At 37.2% G+C, this 22251-nt stretch overlaps 1 protein-coding gene and 1 pseudogene across 8 annotated transcripts in view; one reads left to right on the forward strand and one right to left on the reverse strand.

The window, feature by feature from the left end:
* Positions 1-22251, forward strand: part of PSME4 (proteasome activator subunit 4) — a 109590-nt gene that overhangs the window by 20496 nt on the left and 66843 nt on the right. For 5 of the 8 annotated variants that reach the window (XM_073897711.1, XM_073897712.1, XM_073897709.1 and 2 more), the window contains 3 exons: positions 10697-10768; positions 19437-19481; positions 21458-21607. In XM_073897711.1, coding sequence (XP_073753812.1) covers positions 10697-10768; positions 19437-19481; positions 21458-21607 — 267 coding nt within the window. Of the gene's footprint in view, positions 1-10696; positions 10769-15000; positions 15025-17321; positions 17388-19436; positions 19482-21457; positions 21608-22251 lie in introns of those variants that run through there. The other 3 variants (XM_073897708.1, XM_073897713.1, XM_025868844.2) reach the window with 3 other exon arrangements.
* Positions 1559-2036, reverse strand: LOC112821584 (DNA-binding protein inhibitor ID-2 pseudogene; annotated as a pseudogene).

Genomic DNA, 22251 nt, shown 5'->3' on the forward strand with positions numbered 1-22251 from the left:
TCATGGAATGCAAGCTATTCAAATGCACAACATCTTGGTTTAGACACACTAGGATGTAATGTTTAGACATACTAGGATTATGAATGTCTGGTTGATTATACCTTCTTTTACGTACATCCTAACTCTTCCACCTCTCTAATTCTGGTACCTTTTGTATTTTATTCTGAGTTTACAGAATACAGTATGATGATCTGTCCTTTTTTGGTAAATAGTGTTTTTTTTTTAAGATTTTTTATTTATTTATTTGACAGAGAGGGAATAGAAGCAGGGGGAGTGAGAGACGGGGAAGCAGGCTTCCCGCAGAGTGGGGAGCCCAATGTGGGGCTCGATCCCAGGACCTCAGCCGAAGCCAAATGCCTAATGACTGAGCCACCCAGGCGCCCCTGTAAATAGTGATTTTAGACTTGACTGCAAAGTATCGTTCTTCCTTGTTAACAAGGCTTTATCTGTTTATGATCTAGCTCTTAATTTTCTCGGTCTTGGTATATTTGGCTTAAAATACTCTTAAACTTTGGCTCATTTGGTTAAATGTCCAACTCTTGAACTCAGGGTTGTGGGTTCAAGCCCTGCATTGGGCTACTTCAAAAAAAACAAAACCTCCTTTTTTTTCTTTTCATTTCTTTTTCTTTTTTTTTTTTGACTTCAGACATGTTTATTATAATCTTATACAGTTTACATAAATTTGTACTTGTATTTATTTGGGCTCAGTTAAAACATAGCATAATAAAAATCCAAGCACTGGTCCTCTGAAATAAGGCAGGCAATCACCATTCAATAAACACACGATTTATTTTGTATAAAAGGATTAAGTTTACAACTAAACTTTTATAAAAAGTTTAGCGTAAGTACATCATTACACTTTCTTTGTATGCAGAAATATACATCTTTGCCACTATACAAGAAAACTCCAAATAGAGTTCACAAGGTTTCACCACACACAAATGTGCACATGCGTGCACATATACATATATATACATACACACACACACACACACACACACACGCACAGCATTCATTAGGCTTGCGTCAAAAGGGTCATTTCTGGCAGAAGACTTCATTTAAGTAACTGAATACTGGATTCTTCTGGTATTCACACTTCACCTTTGAAAAAAGGCAAAGTCTGTTTAAATTGGGAAATTCCTTACGATTTTAATGTTTTCACTCCCCATGGTGGAAATAGTATATAAAGAAAATCTTCCAACTGCAGAAAGGGCATTTAAAAGTCTTTTTCATAAATAACTAATATCACAGTCCAGGTCAGAGAACACCCTGGGGAAGATGGGCATTCTTAGTTTTCTTTCCATTTTTAAAAAATGTCCATTCAGTTTGTTGTTCTTCTTGTGAAATGGTTGAAAAATAAGTTCAGGGGGTGCCTGGGTGGCTCAGTCGGTTAAAGCGTCTGCCTTCGGCTGGGGTCATGATCTCAGGGTCCTGGGATTGAGCCCTGCATCTGGCTCTCTGCTCAGCAGGGAGTTTGCTTCTCCCTCTGCCCCTGCCCCCCGCACTCATGTGTGCAGGGACTTTCTCCCTCCCTCTCTCACAAAAAATAAATTAATAAAATAAAAAAATAAGTTCAGTGTCTTAAAAGATCCCGTGAATTTGTTGTTGTGCAAAGAAAAGGAAAGTCATGAACACCATTTATTCAGCCACAGAGCGCTTTGTTGTCATTTGACATTAACTCAGAAGGGAATTCAGAAGCCTGCAAGGACAGGATGCCGATGTCCGTGTTTAGGGTGGTCAACAGTGCCCTGGATGCCTGGCTCTGTCCAGGTCGCTAGTGGTATGGGCTGACAATAGTGGGGTGCGAGTCCAGGGTGATCTGCAGGTCCAAGATGCCTTGTTGCAGGATTTCCATCTTGCTCACCTTCTTTTTCTGGGGGATGCTGGGCACCAGCCCTTTGAGTTTGGAGTAGCAGTCATTCATGTTGTACAGAAGGCTCATTGGGTCCTCCACCAGGGCTTTGCTCCAGGAGATGACCAGGCTGTGGTCCAAAAGACTTTTTTCTAACAGGCCTCATTGCACTAAAGGCTTTCATGCTAATGTGTGGGGAAGGAGAGACCAGGAAGGAGCCGACTGCCCAGGGGCTCATGCCTCTGCCACCTGTGGATCTTCCTGAGCTTCCTGTGCTCCACACTGGGCTGGGCTCAGAATCTTCTTTTTTATAAGTAGGCTCCACAACTCAGGGCTTGAACCCACGACACTGAGATCAACACCTGAGCCGAAATCAATATACCTTTATACCCTTACCATAGAATTTTTTGAAAATGACTGCAGATGGCAGACTTTAAAAGATTTTTAGGTCATAAGTAAATAGTGAAATGATATAAATGAGGCTTAACTGACTGATCCACCCAGGTGCCCCTAAGAAAAAACTCTTAAAACTATTTGTAATTGAGGTTTATTTTTAGGAAAGTTTCTACAATTTTCTTCAGTTTACCTCTCCTTTCATTACCTAGAGTTGTTTGTCATACACATATGTACCTATTTCCTGAAGAGCACCATTTTACACACTTGTGTTATTTTCCTTTCTTTTTTATAAATTAAGTCCTTAAAGATTTATTTCTGTGATTTCTCTCTCAGTTCTAGTCATGTCTTCGTTATTTCATGACTTCTTATAGCCTCCCCACTTCAGTTCTTTTAATCCATGATCATTTCTTAGGCTTCACTGAAGTCAGCAGCCCTTGTTATACCCTTACCATAGAATTTTTTGAAAATGACTGCAGATGGCAGACTTTAAAAGATTTTTAGGTCATAAGTAAATAGTGAAATGATATAAATGAAAAGAATTTTTAAAAAAATGACTATAGGTGATCCTGAACTTAGGACCTAATTGGTTTTTGGGCAATGTTCACAAATAGGGTGGTGAGAGATCATTTCTTTCCTGAAGATTTTATGGGTTAAAACGACAAAACCCATTTCAACCATAAAAAGAGAAAATTCATAATGAAGCTAAATGGTACATCTTCAAATATATTTTTACAAGTATTATTATGAAAACCCAAAATTTAGCATAAAAGCTTTGTTGTAAAGGTTCCCTTTGAGTATTAATTCTGCTGGAAGAAACATGGCACATATTGGATTGACTGGGCCTTCTTAAAATATGAGGCCGTTTAGGCTTTGACTGGAATCACAGTTTCATAGATTTCAGGGACCTTTAAACTATGTTCAAAATAAGTATCTTTTTGAAATTTTCCTGGCTGGTTTTTTGGCTGCCTCAGAACATCATTGGTAAATGCTAGGGGAGAAAAAGCAGCTTCTTCAATAATTTCTTCTTCAGTTAGGTCCTTTACTTGCTTTTTCATAGCCAACCTCCTTACTTCCTGCCCTGAGATGTACCTTTTCAAAGGCAGCTGCTTCCTTTTAAAGCCTGCATGGTCGCTAATACATATCTATGGCTTTCTTCTTTCCTGGAAATTGTGTCAGAGCTTATCACTGTTCCTGTCAGTCACTGCTTAGTTCAACCCTGCATCTTGGTACTCTGCTTATTACCATGTCTTTTCCTGAAGCATCCCATCATTCTTGCTCTCATGGAAACCTCCTTCCTTAGAAGTTTGACCATGGCTGTTCTTGGTCTTTTGAAGAAACATTGTGTCTTTGCTGAAATAAATCTTTGCTTGGTTTAGAGCAGGCAGCACCCCTTTTGTATTATGTAGTTATTTTCAAATGAAATTTGTAAATAATTTACCTATATTCTTTATCTGTACTCAGTGACAAAAATAAATATAAATAATGTCTTTTTTTAATTTAAATTCAATTAATTAACATTATTGGTTTCAGAGGTAGAAGGCAGTGATTCATCAGTCTTATATAATACCCAGTGCTCATTACATCACAATCCCTCCTTAATGTCCATCACCCAGTTAGCCCATCCTCCCACCCCGCTCCCCTCCAGCAACCCTCAGTTTGTTTCCAGTGATTAAGAGTCTCTTCTGGTTTCTCTCCCTGTCTGATTTCATCTTGTTTTATTTTTTCCTCTCTTTCCCTATGATCCCATTTTATTTCTTAAATTCTACATATGAGTGAGATCATACAATAATTCTCTTTCTCTGAAAGACTTATTCCACTTAGCATAATACCCTGTAGTTCCATCCACATTGTTGTAAATGGCAAAATTTCATTTTTGGGGGGATGGGTGAGTAGTATTCCATTGTATACATGTATCACATCTTCTTTATTCATCTGTCGATGGACATCTGGGCTCTTTCCAAAGTTTGGCTATTGTGGACATTGCTGCTATAAACATTGGAGTGCAGATGCTCCTTCAGATCACTACCTTTGTATCTTTGGGGTAAATATCCAGTAGCGCAATTGCTGGGTCATAGGGTAGCTCTATTTTCAACTTTATGAGGAACCTCCATACTGTTGTCCAGAGTGGCTGCACCAGCTTGCATTCCCACCAACAGTGTCGGAGGGTTCCCCTTTCTCTACATCCTCGCCAACATCTGTCAGTTTCCTGACTTGTTAATTTTAGCCATTCTGACTGGTGTGAGGTGGTATCTCATTGTGGTTTTGATTTGTGTTTCCCTGATGCCGAGCGATGTTGAGCATTTTTTTCATGTGTCTTGGCCATTTGGATGTCTTTGGAGAAATGTCTGTTCATGTCTTCTGCCCGTTTCTTGATTGGATTATTCTTTGTGTTTTGAGTTTCATAAGTTCTTTATAGATTTTGGATACTAGCCCTTTATCTGATATGTCATTGGCAAATATCTTCTCCCATTCTGTCGGTTGTCTTTTGGTTTTGTCGACTGTTTTCTTTGCTGTGCAAAAGCTTTTTATCTTGATGAAGTCCCAATAGTTCATTTTTGCCCTTGCTTCCCTTGCCTTTGGCGATGTTTCTAGGAAGAAGTTGCTGTGGCTGAGGTCAAAGAGGTTGCTGCCTGTGTTCTCTAGGATTTTGATGAATTCCTATCTCACATTTAGGTCTTTCGTCCGTTTGAGTCTGTTTTTTTGTGTGGTGTAAGGAAATGGTCCAGTTTCATTCTTCTGCATGTGGCTCTCCAATTTTCCCAATACGATTTGTTGAAGAGACTGTCTTTTTTCCATTGGACATTCTTTCCTGCTTTGTTGAAGATGAGTTGACCATAGAGTTGAGCATCCGTTTCTGGTTCCATTGATCTATGTGTCTGTGTTTGTGCCAATACCATACTGTCTTGATGATGACAGCTTTGTAATAGAGCTTGAAGTCCGGAATTGTGATGCCACCAGCTTTGGTTTTCTTTTTCAACATTCCTCTGGCTATTTGGGGTCTTTTCTGGTTCCATACAAATTTTAGGATTATTTGTTTCTGTTCTGTGAAAAAAGTTGATGATATTTTGATAGGGATTGCATTGAATGTATAGATTGCTCTAGGTAGCATAGACATTTTAACAATATTTGTTCTTCCAGTCCATGAGCATGGAACGTTTTTGCATTTCTTTGTGTCTTCCTCAATTTCTTTCATGAGTGTTCTATACTTTTCTGAGTACAGATCCCTTGCCTCTTAGGTTAGATTTATTCCTAGGTATCTTATGCTTTTGGGTGCAATTATAAATGGGATTGACTCCTTAATTTCTCTTTTTCTGTCTCGTTGGTGTATAGAAATGTCACTGATTTTTGTGCATTGATTTTATATCCTGCCACTTTACTGAATTCATGTATGAGTTCTAGCAATTTTGGGGTGGAGTCTTTTGGGTTTTTCATATAAAGTATCATGTCATCTGGGAAGAGTGAGAGTTTGACTTCTTTGCCGATTCAGATGCCTTTTATTTCTTTTTGTTGTCCGATTGCTGAGGCTAGGACTTCTAGTACTATGCTGAACAGCAGTGGTAATAGTGGTCATCCCTGGGGCGCCTGGGTGGCTCAGTCAGTTAAGCGTCTGCCTTCGGCTCAGGTCATGATCCCAGAGTCCCAGGATCAAGCCCCTTGCGGCTCAGTGGGGAGTCTGCTTCTCCCTCTGGCCCTCCCCCCTCTCGTGCTCTCTCTCTCTCTCACTCACTCTCTCTCAAATAAATAAATAAAATCTTAAAAAAAAAATAGTGGACATCCCTGATGTGTTCCTGACCTTAGGGGAAAAGCTCTCAGTTTTTCCCCATTGAGAATGATATTCGCTATGGGTTTTTCATAGATGACTTTTATGATATTGAGGTATGTACCTTCTATTCCTACACCATGGAGTTTTAATCAAGAAAGGATGCTGTACTTTGTCAAATATCTTTTCTGCATCTATTAAGAGGATCATATGGTACTCAGCCTTTCTTTTATTTATCTCGTGTATCACATTGATTTACAGATGTTGAACCCCCCTTGCAGCCCAGGAATAAATCCCACTGGGTCTGGTGAATAATCCTTTTAATGTACTGTTGGATCCTATTGCCTAGTATTTTGGTGAAAATTTTTGCATCCATGGTCATCAGGGATATTGGTTTATAATTCTCCTTTTTTGTGGGTTCTTTGTTGGTTTTTGGGATCAAGGTAATGCTGGCCTTATAGAAAGAGTTTGGAAGTTTTCCTTCCATTTCTCTTTTTTGAAACAGCTTCAAAAAGATGAAGAATAGGTGTTAATTCTTCTTTAAATGTTTGGTAGAATTCCCCTGGGAAGCCATCTGGCCCTGGGCTCTTGTTGGGAGGTTTTTGATTACTGTTTCAGTTTCCTTGCTGGTTATGGGTCTGTTGAGGTTTTCTATTTCTTCCTGTTTCAGTTTTGATAGTTTATACATCTCTAGGAATACATCCATTTTTTCCAGATGGCCTAATTTGTTGGCATATAGTTGCTCATAATATGTTCTTAAAATTGTTTGTACTTCTTAGGCGTTGGTTGTGATCTCTCCTCTTTCATTCCATGATTGAATTTATTTGGGTCCTTTCTCTTTTCTTTTTGGTAACTCTTGCCAGGGGTTTATCAGTCTTATTAGTTCTTTCAGAAAACCAGCACCTAGTTTCGTTGATCTGTTCTACTTTTCCTTTGGTTTCTGTTTCATTGATTTCTGCTCTCATCTTGATTATTTCTTTTCTCCTGCTGGATTTAGGTTTTATTTGCTGTTCTTTCTCCAGCTCCTTTAGGTGTAAGGTTAGGCTGTGTATTTGAAACCTTTCTTGTTTCTTGAGAATGGTTTGTAGTGCTATACTTCCCTCTTAGGACCAACTTTGTTATATCCCAAAATTGAACAGTTGTGTTTTCATTTTCATTTGTTTCCATGAATTTTTTAAATTCTTCTTTAATTTCCTGGTTGACCTATTCATTCTTTAGTAGGATGCTCTTTAGCCTCCATGTGTTTGAGTTCTTTCCAAATTTCCTCTTGTGATTGAGTTCCAGTTCAAAGCACTGTGGTCCAAAAATATGCAGGGAATGATCCCAGTCTCTTGGTACTGGTTGAGACCTGATTTGTGACCCAGGATGTGATCTATTCTGGGGAACGATCTATTTTGAAAGAACTAATAAGACTGATAAACCCCTGGCAAGACTTATCAAAAAGAAAAGAGAAAGGTCCCAAATAAATACAATCATGGATTGAAAGAGGAGAGAGCACAACCATGTATACTTGAGAAGAATGTGTGTGTTCTGTTGCTTTAGGGTGGAATGTTCTGAATATATCTGTGAAGTCCATCTGATCCAATGTGTCATTCAAAGCCCTTGTTTCCTTGTTGATCTTCTGCTTAGATGATCTGTCCATTGCAGTGAGTGGGGTGTTAAAGTCCCCCACGGCTATTGTATTATTATTGATGTGTTTCTTTAATTTTGTTACTAATTTGTTTATATAATTTATTGCTCCCATGTTAGGGGCATAAATATTTACAGTTGTTAGATCTTATTGGATAGACCCTTCAGTTATGATGTAGTGTCCCTCCTGATCTCTTATTACAGTCTTTCTGATACCCTGTGTCTTTTGATTGGACCATTTAACCCATTTTAAAAAAAGATTTTATTTATTTGAGAGAGAGAGAGACAGTGACAGAGATAGCAAGAGAGAGCCTGAGCAGGGAGCCTGATGCATGGCTTGATCTCAGGACCCTGGGATCATGACCTGACTGAAGGCAGACACTTAACCGATTGAGCCACTCAGATGTCACCACTTAGCCCATGTACATTCAGAGTAACTATTGGGCGCCTGGGTGGCTCAGATGGTTAAGCGTCTGCCTTTGGCTCAGGTCATGATCCCCGGGTCCTGGGATCGAGTTCCGCATTGGGCTCCCTGCTCCTTGGGAGCCTGCTTCTCCCTCTGCTTCTCTCTCTCTCTCTCTCCCCCTCTCTCTCCCCCTCTGTCTCTCATGAATAAATAAATAAAATCTTTAAAAAAAAATAACTGTTGAAAGATATGAATTTAGTGCCGTCTTATTACCTGTAAAGTCACTGTTTCTATATGTTGTCTCTGTTTCTTTCTGGTCTATGTTACTTTTGTGCTCTCTCTTTGCTTTTAATATTTCTTGTAGGGCTGGGTTAGTAATCACAGATTCTTTGAGTTCCTATTTGTCCTGGAAACTTTTTATCTCTCCTTCTATTTTGGAAGACATCCTAGCTGGATAAAGTATTCTTAGTTGTATAGTTTCTCATTTAGCACCCTGAATATATGATGCTGGTCCTTTCTGGCTTGCCAGGTCTCTGTGAATAGGTATGCTGCCAGTCTAATGTTTCTACTCTTATAGGTTACGGCCCTCTTGTCCCTGAGCTGCTTTCAGGATGTTCTCTTTGTCTCTGAGATTCGCAGGTTTCATTATCATATATTGGGGTGTTGACCTATTTTTACTGATTTTTGAGGGGGCGGGTTCTCTGTCTCCTGGACTTGGAAGCCTGTTTCCTTCCCCAGATTAGAGAAGTTCTCAGCTATAATTTGCTCCAGTATACCTTCTGCTCCCACCCCTTTCCTCTTCTGGCATCCCAGTTATTCTAATACTGTTTTGCTTAATGGTATCACTTACCTCTCATTCTCTCCTCATGATCCAGTAGTTGTTTATCTCTCTTTTTCTCAGCTTCTTTATTCTCCATCATTTGGTCTTCTCTATCACTAATTCTCTCTTCTGCCTCATTTATCCTAGCAGTTAGAGCCTCCACTTTTTATTGCATCTCATTAATAGCCTTTTTGATTTTGACTTGATTAGATTTTAGTTCTTTTATTTCTCCAGAAGGGGATTCACTAGTGTCTTCTATGCTTTTTTCAAGGCCAGCTAGTATCTTTTTTTTTTTTTTAAGATTTTATTTATTTACTTGACAGAGAGAGAGATAGTGAGAGCAGGAACACAAGCAGGGGGAGTGGGAGAGGGAGAAGCCAAGCAGGGAGCCCGAAGTGGGACTCGTTCCCAGGACCCTGGGACCATGACCTGAGCTGAAGGCAGATGCTTAACGACTGAGCCACCCAGGCACCCGCCCAGCTAGTATCTTTATAATCGTTATGCTGAACTCTAGTTCCAGGTTCTTACTTATGTCCATACTGATTAGGTCCCTGGCAGTCAGTACTGACTCTTGTTCTCCTTTTTGAGGTGAGTTTTTCCATCTTGTCATTCTGTCCAGAGAAGAATAGATGAACGAGAGAACAAAATACTAAAATGGCAACAAGGACCCCAGAGAAATATACACTAAAGAAATCAGAAGAGACACGAAACTGGAAAAAAAAAATTAACAACAAAAGAGAATATAATCAGACAGGTGAACAGAATAGAGCAATACACTGGATCCCATGTGTATTTTATAGGTCTGTTTGTTAGAAAACTAGGTCCTAAAATTGTAAAAAAAGGAAAACTTTGTATGTACAAAAATAAAATTAAATACAATGAAAGGATAGACTGTAAGTATAAAAATGAAAAAAGAAAAAGAAAGAAAAAAAAAAGGAATGTAAACAGACAGGTAAATGGAACAGTGCAGTGCAGTATATCCTGAGTATATTTGGTCAGTTTGTTAGGTGAAAAAACATCTCAAAATTGTAAAGAAAGAAAAACTTATATATATACAAATATAAAATTAAATACATTGAAAGGATAGAGTGTAACTGTAAAGATGAAAATTAAAACAGACTTTAACAAAACAGAGAACTACTAAAAAGAATGACGAAGAAAAATATGATCATACAAGTGAAGAGAACAGAACCATAACTAGATTTTGGGTGTATTTTGATCTGTTAGAATAAACTGCACCCCCATATTATAAAGAAAGAAAAACTTATATATATGCAAAAATAAAATTAAATACAATGAAAAGATAGATTGTAACTGTAAAAATGAAAATTAATAATTAAGATTTTAACAAGAGTTGATAAAATAAATTGAAAAAGGAAAAAGAATAAAATTTAAATTGAAAGACTAAAAAATCGTAGGGAAAAAACCATGAATGCTATATGCTGTCGTCCCCTAGTGCTGGAGTTTTACAGTTCTCAACTATTGGTAAACTTGGTCTTGGCTGGATGATCTTGCTGATCTTCTGGGAGAGGGGCCTCTTGAGTTGATTCTCAAGTGTATTTGTCCCAGGCAGAATTGCACAGCCCTTGCGAGGGGCCAGGCTAAGTAATCTGTTTCGTTTCGCTCCATGTGGCTTTTGTTCCCTGAGGGCTTTCAGAGCAGCTTCAGAGGATGAGAATGAACATGGCAGCCTCCCAATCTCCAGCCCTGGAGCAGAGAACTCAGGGCCCCACTGCTCAACCCTCAGAGAAAAGTAGTCAGTCACTCCTCTCTCCCTGGTCTCAGTCCACACTCTGTGCTCCCTCAGCCTGTGACCAAGTGTTTCTATCTCAGGCACGCGACCGTGTTTGGAGTCTCCAAATCCTGCATACTCCTGCGGTGCGCTCCCCTGTGGCTCCTCCCAGGGTAAGAAGGGGGATTTCCCCAGTTCTGCCGCTTGTTGGGCCCCTGCTCAGAGAACAGTGACCTGACTGTGCTTCAGTTCACGGTTTTTGGCAGCCCTGAGCTGAGAGCCCACTCCTGGGCTCACTCTCTGCAGCCAGCTTCCCTGCTCCAATGCCTGGGAGCTCTGCTCTGCCGTACTCAGGCACCCCTGATGTTCCTGTGACCCTCAGGATCCTGAGACCACACTGTCTCACCTGGGATTCCACCCCCACTTCGCCACCTGAGCGCCTTTCAGACTGGGATGTCCCTCACCGGAGCCGACTTCTAAAAGTTCCAATTTTGTGCTCTGCTGCTATATCACTTTCTAGTAGCTGGCTGATGGAGGTTCCCTCCCCCTGCATTTTATCTTCCCATATATCACCTCGGATTCACTTTTCCACACCTCCCACCTTGCAGAAAGTGATTGCTTTTCTATTTGTAGAGTTGCAGCTATTCTTTTCTTAGACCTCCGGTTGAGTTCACAGGTTGTTCGGAATGATTTGATAGCTATCTAGCTGAATTCCTGGGACCAGAGGAAACTTAGGTCTCCTCCTCCACAGCCATCTTGGACTCCGTAAATATAAATAATGTCTAACCATAAAATGGTTCCCATAATGGGACAGTAGTTTATTATAAAACTGTGTATTTCAAACATACGGGCATCATTACACTAAAGATACAAAATGGTATTCAGATTTTGCATCTACTTAAAATGAGTAAGTTTGAATTTAAAAAAGGTCAAAATACATTTTGTATTAAGAAGTACAAGAAAATAAAAGCAGCACTATGAGTGGACATTAAAATAAAAACCAGTGGGACTCCTGGGTGGCTCAGTCGGTTAAGCGTCTGCCTTCGGCTCAGATCATTATCCCGGGATCCTGGAATTGAGCCCCGCATCCGGCTCCCTGCTCAGCAGGGAGCCTGCTTCTCCCTCTGCTGCTCCTGCTTGTGTGCTCTCTTTCTGACCAATAAATAAGATCTTTTAAAAAAAATTAAATAAAACCTAGTGCTAGGATAAAGAATAAAAGGTAAAACTTATTTAAATATGATAAAAGAGAGGGAAATACGTTTAATTTTAGAGTACTAAGCTAGGGAAAAGGAAGTATGATATTCTTGGAGATAAACTGGCCTTATTTATAATACAGTGTCACAGTAATCCTTTATATAGTTACTTAGTATCACAGAACATTATTTTTGAACATTATTACATGTGAAAGGAATAGAGGCAAAGGAAGAATTGGAAAGAAAAACAATGATATGTGAAGTCAGAGAGAATTTGTGCAGTGGACTTCTAGGGACATTATCAAGATGGAAAACTAACAAGCAATGCTAAAATAAATTAGTAATGTCAGTATCTAATTTATACAGCATAAATTGCCTTTTGTGCCGTACCAAGAAGAATGATAGTAACATGAAGCATTTTAACAACAAAATTACTAATGAAATTCTGTGACATTGTTTGTTTTATGTCTGCTTATTGCCAGTGTAATGACAGTTGGTTCTAGACTGTAAAATAGTCTTCAGTCTTGGGGCGCTTGGGTGGCTCAGTTGGTTAAGTGTCTTTGCCTTCGGCTCAGGTCATGATCTCAGGGTCGTAAGATTGAGCTCCATTGTGGGTCTCCCGGCTCAGCAGGGAGTCTGCTTGAGGTTCTCTCTCTCTCTCTGCCCCTCCCCGTGCCCCACGCTCCCTTGTGTGTTTGGTCTCTCAAGTAAATGAATAAGTCTTTTTTAAAAAACTGCAAAAAATACTTGATGGTAAAGCACTTCACTTTTAGGATCAAAATTTTTTCACCTGTATGTAATTGTACAGTGGGACATTTGAACATCTTGCAACAATTTTTTGTTATGTGTGGCTTTTCCATGAATTGGAGGATGCCTGATATACCGGGATCACAAAAGTTCCATTGAGTCCTCCCCAATAATTGTGATCATTAAAAATGCCCCATACATTTCCAAAATGTTCCCTCCATGTAGTTAACAGCCACATTGATTTGCCACTACTTACCTTGCATCCCTGTAATCTAAAGTTGTCTGCCTTGTTAATCAGTCCCTCATGTTTTCTTTCCATGCTCTTTCCTTTCCTTTTTTCCCTGTTTTTAATTCTATAAGATCTGGGTCTTCCAGTTTCCAAATGAGTTTTGTGTTTTCTTTCTGTATTAATACTGTCAATCAAGCTGTCCACTTAATACCTCCTTCTCTTTACTCAAGGCTCTGAGGTGTTTCTTAAAGCAGTCTGGTGTGAGAAATTTCTTGGAAATTTCACGTTATTTTAAACATTCATATCTGTATTGGGCTTATTAAGTAATGTTTTCCTAAGTAAGTAACATTTTTCTCTGTATCTCTTGACTAAAATTGTTGCTCCAGGAAGATGAACCATATTGGTTCAGTGGCTTGGAGTACTCACACCCAGGAGTGTGCCTCCACTGGAGTATACATTGTGACATGAAGCTCTGTTGATGCAGACTCTTTTTTAAAAATGATGATGTGTTGTTTCAGTTTAAACGGATCACAAAGAATACTGAGGATCTGGAACCACTCTGAAAGGGGCTCTTGCTTGGTGAGAGGCAGCCCTGTAGGACAAAGTTAGAAACTTAATATCTCTGGGCGCCTGGGTGGCTCAGTTGGTTGGGTGACTGCCTTCGGCTCAGGTCATGATCCTGGAGTCCCAGGATTGAGTCCTGCATTGGGCTCCCTGCTCAGCGGGGAGTCTGCTTCTCCCTCTGACCCTCTCCCCTCTCGTGCTTGCTCTCTCTCTCATTCTCTCTCTCAAATAAATAAATAAAATCTTTAAAAAAAAAAAGGAAACTTAATATCTATAAAAAAAAATAGAAGGAATTGTACTTAAAACGTTTTTCAGGATTATAATTCTTTATTCATTTTCTCTAATTTTCTGTAACCTTTTTACTGTTATCATCAGATATTTACCACCTTTTGAAAGGAGTACCTGTTACCTTATTTCCATTCAGGTCAGGCTATGTATAGTTATAAAAATTCATCTTTGAAGGATTATATGATTCTTTGGTTCTTGGACTTTCTTCATCACACTTGCCTTGATTTTAAAATCAGAGAAATCTAGTAGTCTTATTAGTTCTTATGCAAAAATGTTAGAGCGGGACGCCTGGGTGGCTCAGTCGGTTAAGCGTTTGCCTTAACCAACTGGTCATCATTTTAGGGTCCTGGGATCGAGCCCTGTGTCAGATTCTCTGCTCAGTGGGGAGTCTGCTTCTCCCTCCCATTCTCCCTCTGTGCTCTCTCTCTCTCTCAAATAAATAAATGAAATCTTTAAAAAAAGAAAGAAAGAAAAAAGATGTCAGAGAAACCAGTTGGAGAGCCAGCCATAAAGCAATACTTCTTTTAGTTTTTGTTCCTCGGAGCTCCTCTGTGTCCACTGAATTTCTAATAGGAAATCATTTTAAACATTTTACAGTTTACTTTTCTACTTAAGTTTCTATTTAGTATACTAGTATAGCAAGTGTTTATAATCAAGGGATAAAGTTACGACTTCACAAACATTTTATTTAAGAAAACCCTTCAATATGGCATGCTTTAGAATTGGCATTTTGCTTTGAGTATTTTCATCTTAGATGGATTCTGACTCATTTTGAAACAGTTTTGTCAGCTGACTGCATGTGTTCATACTATTTTTAGAATACTATTTTTATAATCAAAAGCGAAAGGTTGCTTCATTTGTTAACTGTCTTTCAAGTCTTAAACTCATGTGCCTTATGTGTTTGTCTTTATTTGAAACTGCAGCTTAGGGTGTCATGCATTTCAACATGATTTTAAAAGCTGGTTCTATTTTTTGGAGCAAGGATTATTTAACTTTCTTCTTTCCCTTCCCCTTTTCCCTTATCTTCCTTCCTCCTCTCCTCTCCTTTTTTTCCTTCTTCTGTCTTTCTGCCTTTATGCCTCAGGGGCAAGGGACCATTTTTCACTCTTCTCTTTTGCTAGGTTCTACCAGAGAAACAAATTGTAGGGTTTTTTTATTTAATAAGAAAAAGGAGTTAGGTAGTTTGGCCTTGATAATAGCAACATTAAGAATCACTTATTGTTTACATTGTAAAAGAAGCATTTAAATGTTAGGGGCCTAGTTTCATTTCCTAAAATGATGTCCCATCCACTTAAATTGGGGTAGCATATTGCAAGTTACTAATGAAGACTTGCTACTAACAAGATGTGAAGGAATTATGCATTGATCAGCTTTTACAAATGGGTATGCCCAATTCATATTTGAATTGGTATGTGTATAAATCTGTTTAGTTTTGTCACTATCAATTTGACTTTTATGAGTTGTTTGATGTTAAAGGTTTACATATTTGCATCATGAGCAGTTTGGACCTAGATAACTCAATTTACTTTTTTAAAAAAATAATTTTTTAAGATCTATTTTTCTTTCGTATATCGTTCTCTAAGGGGATCATAGAATATTAAACGTTTTCATTTTTCATATTAATCTGCCCTTGGAAAAACTTGATTATTTCCTTTTTCTGGTACTTGTTCGTGATGATATTTGTTTCTCAATTGATCTGACAAAGGACTTTGATTTGGTGTTCTTATCCCTAAAATACAGCTAAATCCTTTGTACCCCCTTCAACACATGGAAGTGACATGTTCTTACTCTGCTGGGGGTTTCTTGACACATGGGGCTACATTTCTAAGTTTAAGTTACTATCAGCAGCTCAAGAATGATCTCTAGCTACAGAATTTAACATAATGAAATGATGAAAGTGATTTCTCTGAGGACCTATTGAAATTTAAAATAGTTTATGGTTATTTTTTTAATAACCAGTGATTATTACTAAAGGTAGATGAAGTGATTTTTAACATGTTATTTGAGGACCATTCTGTTTGCTCTTTTAAAAATACCATTTTGACTTTCATTTGGAAATGTTGAAAATAATGACTTTGGTAATGTTTCTTTCAAAAGTTGTATCTGTTATAATCTTTCTTTAGAAAGTGCTCTTTTTAAAGCATTTTTAAAAAATACTTAGTTCACACTGATCAATCGGGCTTATCATCACTTTCAGCAGTTATATATGCTCTTTTTACTTGAGTTGTCAGGATTATTACAACTTCTTAACACTAGCCATGGAGGCATACTTTTTTCTGAAAATAGTTATAATGAAAAATCAGTGTTAATGCTACCTCAGTGATGAACGTATTATACTTTACTTAAATCTTTCTTATGGTAGAATTGTCTTTACCCTAATTTTGTGTGAAGTGGCTGTGAAAAATGAGTACTGGCTGATTTAACTGCATTATTAGGTTTCAAAAAATCAGATATGAGGTGCATTGTGTTTGACGAACTGATGGTTTTATTTGTTTAGATATAGAGAAAGGTAAAACTGAGTTTTTTGGATGAAATGAAGTACATTCTCAAGAAAGAAAATATCGTATAAGCAATTACCATTAAATTATAAAGAGGTCAAGGCAGAGGTATATAGAATATGCCAGTGTTACAGTTGCCCCATTCATTTATAAAAAAGCAAATATGATAATTATGAAGCTAAAATTTAGTTCAAGAATTGTTGAGTAAAGCTAAAAGTACTTCTGGCTATGAGCGGTCCACACTACGTTCATCTCGAATACATCATTTGCTGTACATTTCTCTGGTTTAGAAGTGAACATTGTCCTGATAATTAGGTAAGGAAAGGGGTAGGAAGCATAAACCTCCAGGTTTATGTAAGTCTCCTATCTCAATAACTGGTGTAACTGGACACTAAGGTTTTTGGCTTTTCTCAGGCTTCTCTGCTACTTATTTGGTAGTTGCTTATGTCATCATACAGCGTAAGGAAATTGTGGCCCAGAGAAGAAAAGTCACACAAAGTCATTTGTTGAAACTGGGACAAGAGCTCAAGAACTGGGACAAGAACTTATTTTCTGTCCTAATAAATAGGGTGGGAATTGGGGGAAGAATTTCTTATTTTGATGTGATTTCCTAAATCATAAATTAATAATTGTTGAGAGACAGTAGAATAAATGTGAAAGCAAAATGAGCACAAAATACTAGTTCTTAAGGATATTGAAAATGTAATTTGTTTTGGATAGTATGAAATAATAATTATAGTTAACAATTTTTATGCTTAATTCTGGGCCCGATAACTGTTTTCCTTACATTATCTCATTTAATTTTTGTAACAGCCTTTGAGGGGTAGGTATTATTACTATTATATAGATGGAAAAACTGAGGCTGTAATATTGAACTGGTAGTAAGTAGCAGAACTGGTAATCAAATTTATATCTGTCTGACTCTAAGCCCAGGTTGTGAACTTTTGCATGATATGCTTATGGCTTTCTTTTCAACTTAACATGCCTTTTCTAAGAGGAAGTAGGGTATGAGAAAACCCATCCAAAGCTTGTTCCTTCTGTAGATCCCTTTTGATTTTTTTTTAAAGTGTTTTGAATTGTAATCACTTCAGTATTATAAATTTCCAACAATTGGGAGAGTACATAGTGATTATTCACTCCCTCTAAAAATTAGTGAAATATAGTCTAGTAGCATCTAGCCTTAACCTTTTATTTTATTTTTGAACAGAAACATTGTTCCCTTCATCTTGAGAGATTACAAGAATCACAAAAGGTCACTATACAGATATCACAGGTTAGAGAGATTGTACCCTTTTCTGGATAAAGAGCATAAATCCATTGGCACAGGCCTTATATATAAGGAGGGGTTGAAATGGACTTTATTTAGATGAACTAAAGCACATTCCCACATACCCTATTCCTCTAATGAGTGAAGTGACAGCTATCAAGTATTATAGTTAACATCCTATTCTTTTGAAGAGTGAAGGGAACTGGAGAACGCAGGTAGCTATGCAGCCTTTTGACTGCTTTCTAGAATCATTTTTGACATATGAAAGTTTGTTGGTGGAATAGAAAAGTTACCAGTGAAAACAGCAGGTTTTCTGTTTTGTACTCTGAAACAGGTTGCCACAGAAACAGTAAAATAAATGTAAAGTTAACATGAAGACAAACTTTAGGAACTGATAGAATTATAGATCTTCTGCTTATTTCCTTGGACACAAAGTTTGCCATTTTAGAATGATCTTTTTTTTAAATTTGCATTTAAGTTGATCTGTTACTTAGTTTGGAACTAGATGGTTCTTTAAACCTTGTCTATAATTTGTTTCTAAATGGGGTTCTTTGGTCCAAATGAAAAGAAGATCCAAAGATCTGTGCTCTTTGTTGCTCTGATAGAAAATGTTTATTGTAAATTAATAAATATAAATATGCATAAATATATATGAACACATAGCCTTTTAAAAGTACTTTGGAAATGCCCAGAAGTAAAAATCATAGTTGTGATCTTCAGAGAGTTTAAATGTAGTTAGAAGTTTACTCCTTTTTTAACCAGGCAAACTCAGATGTTCTCTAAACCAATTGTTTCTCACTTGCTTAGCTTTTTTATGAGAGAAGGTAGACTCTCTCCCTGATAATCAGAGAAAATGTTCCATGTCTCTCTGGCCATATGTTCGTCTTTTTTATTTTAGAATTATCTCATATGTTGTAGCCTGGTTTCCTCTTCAGTTAATTTTTTTCTGACTAGTTTTGAAATTAAAGAGGATTTCTATAGCTTCTAGTAATGAAATCATAGTTTTCTCTCTCGGTTGTATAATTGATTACTTGTGCTGAGTTTGGTTTGTGTTATTCCTTGGAATTTCTTTACAGATTAGTTCTTAAGCTTTCAGAGAAATTGGATAGACCTCTGAACTTAACAATTTCAAGAAGCTTAATGAGAAAGTGTCAGGTGGAAGCATGCCTGAAAGTTACCCTTTTCCCTCATAGTTTTTTTTCTTGAGATTTGGGGACTTATTTTATTTACTTGTAGACATCATGCTGTAAGTAGCCACACATTTATTTTAAAATTCCAGTCCAAAATTACCTTGTGCCCTTTGTTTTATTTGCATTTTACCTCTTTGACTATGGTCTAATTAATTTAAATATTCCATTCTGACCATGAATGTTTAAACCAGTACACATTGGCCTTTTCATTTAGACATTTATTTAAATCCACATACAAATACTTAATGTTGTTTTCTTAAATTCACTTGAACCACCTACAAAGTTGGAAAATAAGTTACAGCTTTTTAATGTTACTCAACTAGCTTTTTAAGTAGCTGGTCAAAAAGATGGCTGTTGCTATTTTTGATAATTGTTGCTGGCAGTAAAGTAACCTTGTAGGGTTATAGAACTCTCACCATTGGTTACAGAAAACTAGTTTCTGGCAGTTGCTGATAGAAGCACACCAGATTTTTTTCTGCTGTTGTGTTTCGATACAAGAGCACTTTAATAAAAATAAAAATTAGTATCTGAAGTTTTAAGCCACTGAGCGTACTTGATGTGCTGTTAAGTGTGGTCATTGCTGCCTACTTTGTAAACATTGAAAGTGATTTGTCCTTTTCCCAGTTTTCTTCCCTTTAGATTACAACAGAGAATGAGCAAATCCAGAGCAAAGGAAAGAGTAGATTACAGAGTTTAGGTAGTTAATCCTTCAGTTCTGTTGGTATGAAAGAGACGGATTAGTTATTGCATGTACACAGATAATTTTTAGATGTATGAGCATTTCTTAGAGATATTTATTAATTGGATTAGGTGTGTTCTCAAAATACACAAACCTAATTTATCAAATGGCTTTTTTCCCCCCTAGTTCTGTAGAAAATGTTCTCAAAACACTCGTGAAAAGCTGCCGACCGTAAGTAGCTTCTCAATTTATAAAACCTCTTTTATTTCTGTGGGCTTTTCCCCATCCCTAGTATGCTTTGAAGAGGAAATTAAAGGTATACATTGTTTCTAACATTGTGATGTTAGTCACTGGGCACAATATATCATTTCCAACTCTTGAACTGACTTGTTTAGATTTCATTTATAAATTTAGAAATTTTTAAGTGGTGTGGGTGTCAGTTACCTATTTTAAAGTGAGAATGCCATAATTTATGTATAATTGTCTTTATTTGAAAGATTTTCCTAGAGTATCATTACTCAGATCAAAAATATTTTCCAAAATGAGCATCGTAGGTATTATATTAAAATGTGAGTAATAACAAGGTGTTCAGACTTTTTTTTTGAAATATGTTCTCTTTTAGTAGAACATACAGAGATATTCCATATTCTGATGTTTAAAGATGAATATGGGTTGAATTTAGTTTTAATCTATTAAAGTCCAGTTCTGTGGACTTGAGGCCCCTGGCTAGCTCAGTCAGTAGAGCATGGACTCTTGATCTTGAGGTTAGGAGTTTGAGCCCCATGTTGGGTGTAGAGCTTAATAAAATGAAATAAAATAGAATAAAATAAATAAAAACCCAATTCTATGGACTTGACAATTATTAGGCTGTTCTAAGACTGCTTATCCTGCTCTGTATGGATTCAGTGAGTTCTTTTGAATGGAAATACCTGTTTTATTATATTCTTATGAGTTAAAGTTATAAATGGTTTTATGAATCAGGTATTTGTTGCTGACCTACTACATTCTCAGTCTTGGGCAAATGTATTTTTAGGATATAGTTTCCCTTTTGAGATTGAGGGTTAAGACTTAACCTGAGGCATAAGCCCCCAGTGAGCAGTGTCATTTTGAGTTAGGCAGGGACCTCTCGGCCTGTGTTGCCTCACCGAAAACTTGATCATTACCGGGGTACTTAGTGGTTTTTAGGTTCTTAGGCAATTCGTGGAACACCCAAGGCTAACAGTTGACTCTGAAAAATTAGGAAGGAGAATTGATACATGAGATCTTTAAAGGTGGAATAAATTCTGTGTTTTTTTGTTTTTTTTTTACTCTAACCTGTGGCATAATGACCTGGCACATTGATGCTTGATGGACTCCAAGAAGTATTAATAGAAATGTAGTTTTATTTTTCACATTAATGAATGAGATGTGATTCTAATTAATACAGATGGACAAAGATATAATTGTATTAATAATGTGACATGTAGGCCAATCCTACAGGTGTATTTGAAAGGGTTTCCTAACTTTTTTGGCCATGCCCAAATGTGAACTTCTCATACGCTTTGTTATTTTAAACCCCCTTAATGGGTACTTGGTAATTATACATGGATCCTCTTTTTCCATTTACTTTTATTTTGTGTGTGGATGTACACTTCAGATTTTCATCTTGTGAATATTCTCTACCCCAGGGGCTCTCTTGCCCATTTCATAGACTCGAAGAATGTTAGCACCTGTAGGAAGACCATCTAGTCTAGTCCACTCTTGTATACAAGAGAGCTCTGTGGTACACCGAGAGTAAGTGGTTGGTCCAAACATGCCTAGGCTAATGTTCTCTTTTTCATTTCACTGATTATCCACTTCTTATATAGACTGGATTCTCTGTGACTAGATTTTTTTCCTATTGCTATTACATAGCACACAGGGAGGGAAAAAAATAAAACAACCATGTATAAATTTGTAGGTTATTTAAGTGACTTTGTATTTTATGAGTTTATCAGCTTTATAGCATTTTTCTAAGTCCTATAGATGAGAAAAAAATTTACCTTTAAGTGTGACAAGTTATTTATTTTAGAGTTGTAAAAATGTGTTTAAGGTAACTTGACATTTGTAGTGTATGTTGTACCTTATGAAATCCATTTCCTTCCTCCCCTTTTTTTTGTTGGTCAGATGTTGATGTTGTAGACCTTTTAGCCAATGATCAGGTAAATGAATACCTTCTTTTTTATTAGATACTTTCCAGCAGATGCCACAGCTGAGATGCTAGAAGAATGGCGGCCTTTAATGTGCCCTTTTGATGTAACAATGCAAAAGGCCATCACTTATTTTGAAATATTTCTTCCTACCTCCCTTCCTCCAGAACTTCATCATAAAGGTTTTAAGTAAGTATATACATATCTTGACAAATTAGAGAATAGAGCAAGAAATGGAGATATATAAGCCAACTCGTAAAGTAATAATAAGTAAACAAAAATTTACTAATTCAACCATTGTGTTAATTATACTTGAAGTGTGTGGAGGCTGAAACAGTTAAGCATAAGATTGTAAATGAGGAGAGACTAATGCTTGTATGTCAAGCCAGATATGATAAGAGGGCTTTACAGGGTGCCTGGCTGGCTCAATTGGTGGAGCATGTGATTCTTTAGCTTGGGCTTGTGAGTTTGATCCCCATGTTGGGTGCAGAGATTACTTAAAAGGAAAAGTAAAGATAAGGGCTTTAATTTAAGAAATCAAGAAAGAAAGAATAAAAAATGCAAAAAGAAGTAGAAAATATCAGTAAATAGGCAGTGATAAGAAATGTTAAATTGTGTGGAGTTTAGGGAAAGGAAAAGTGTTTTCCTAAAACTTGGTTTTATTCATCACTTGTAGTTTTTTTTAGGTCTTTTTTATAATTCTTATTCTCTACTCATTCTAGTCTTTGCACTGTTTTTAAGAACTGTTTTTTCTAGATGACTCTATATAACAAATCCTAGAATGAAAAATATTTAGGGGAACCTGGGTGGCTCAGTTGGTTAAGCGTCTTGAC

This window comes from Callorhinus ursinus, unplaced genomic scaffold (genome assembly GCF_003265705.2).
Source record: "Callorhinus ursinus isolate GAN/ISIS: 27379988/994484 unplaced genomic scaffold, GSC_fseal_2.0 scaffold10, whole genome shotgun sequence".
NCBI classification, from domain to species: domain Eukaryota; kingdom Metazoa; phylum Chordata; class Mammalia; order Carnivora; family Otariidae; genus Callorhinus; species Callorhinus ursinus.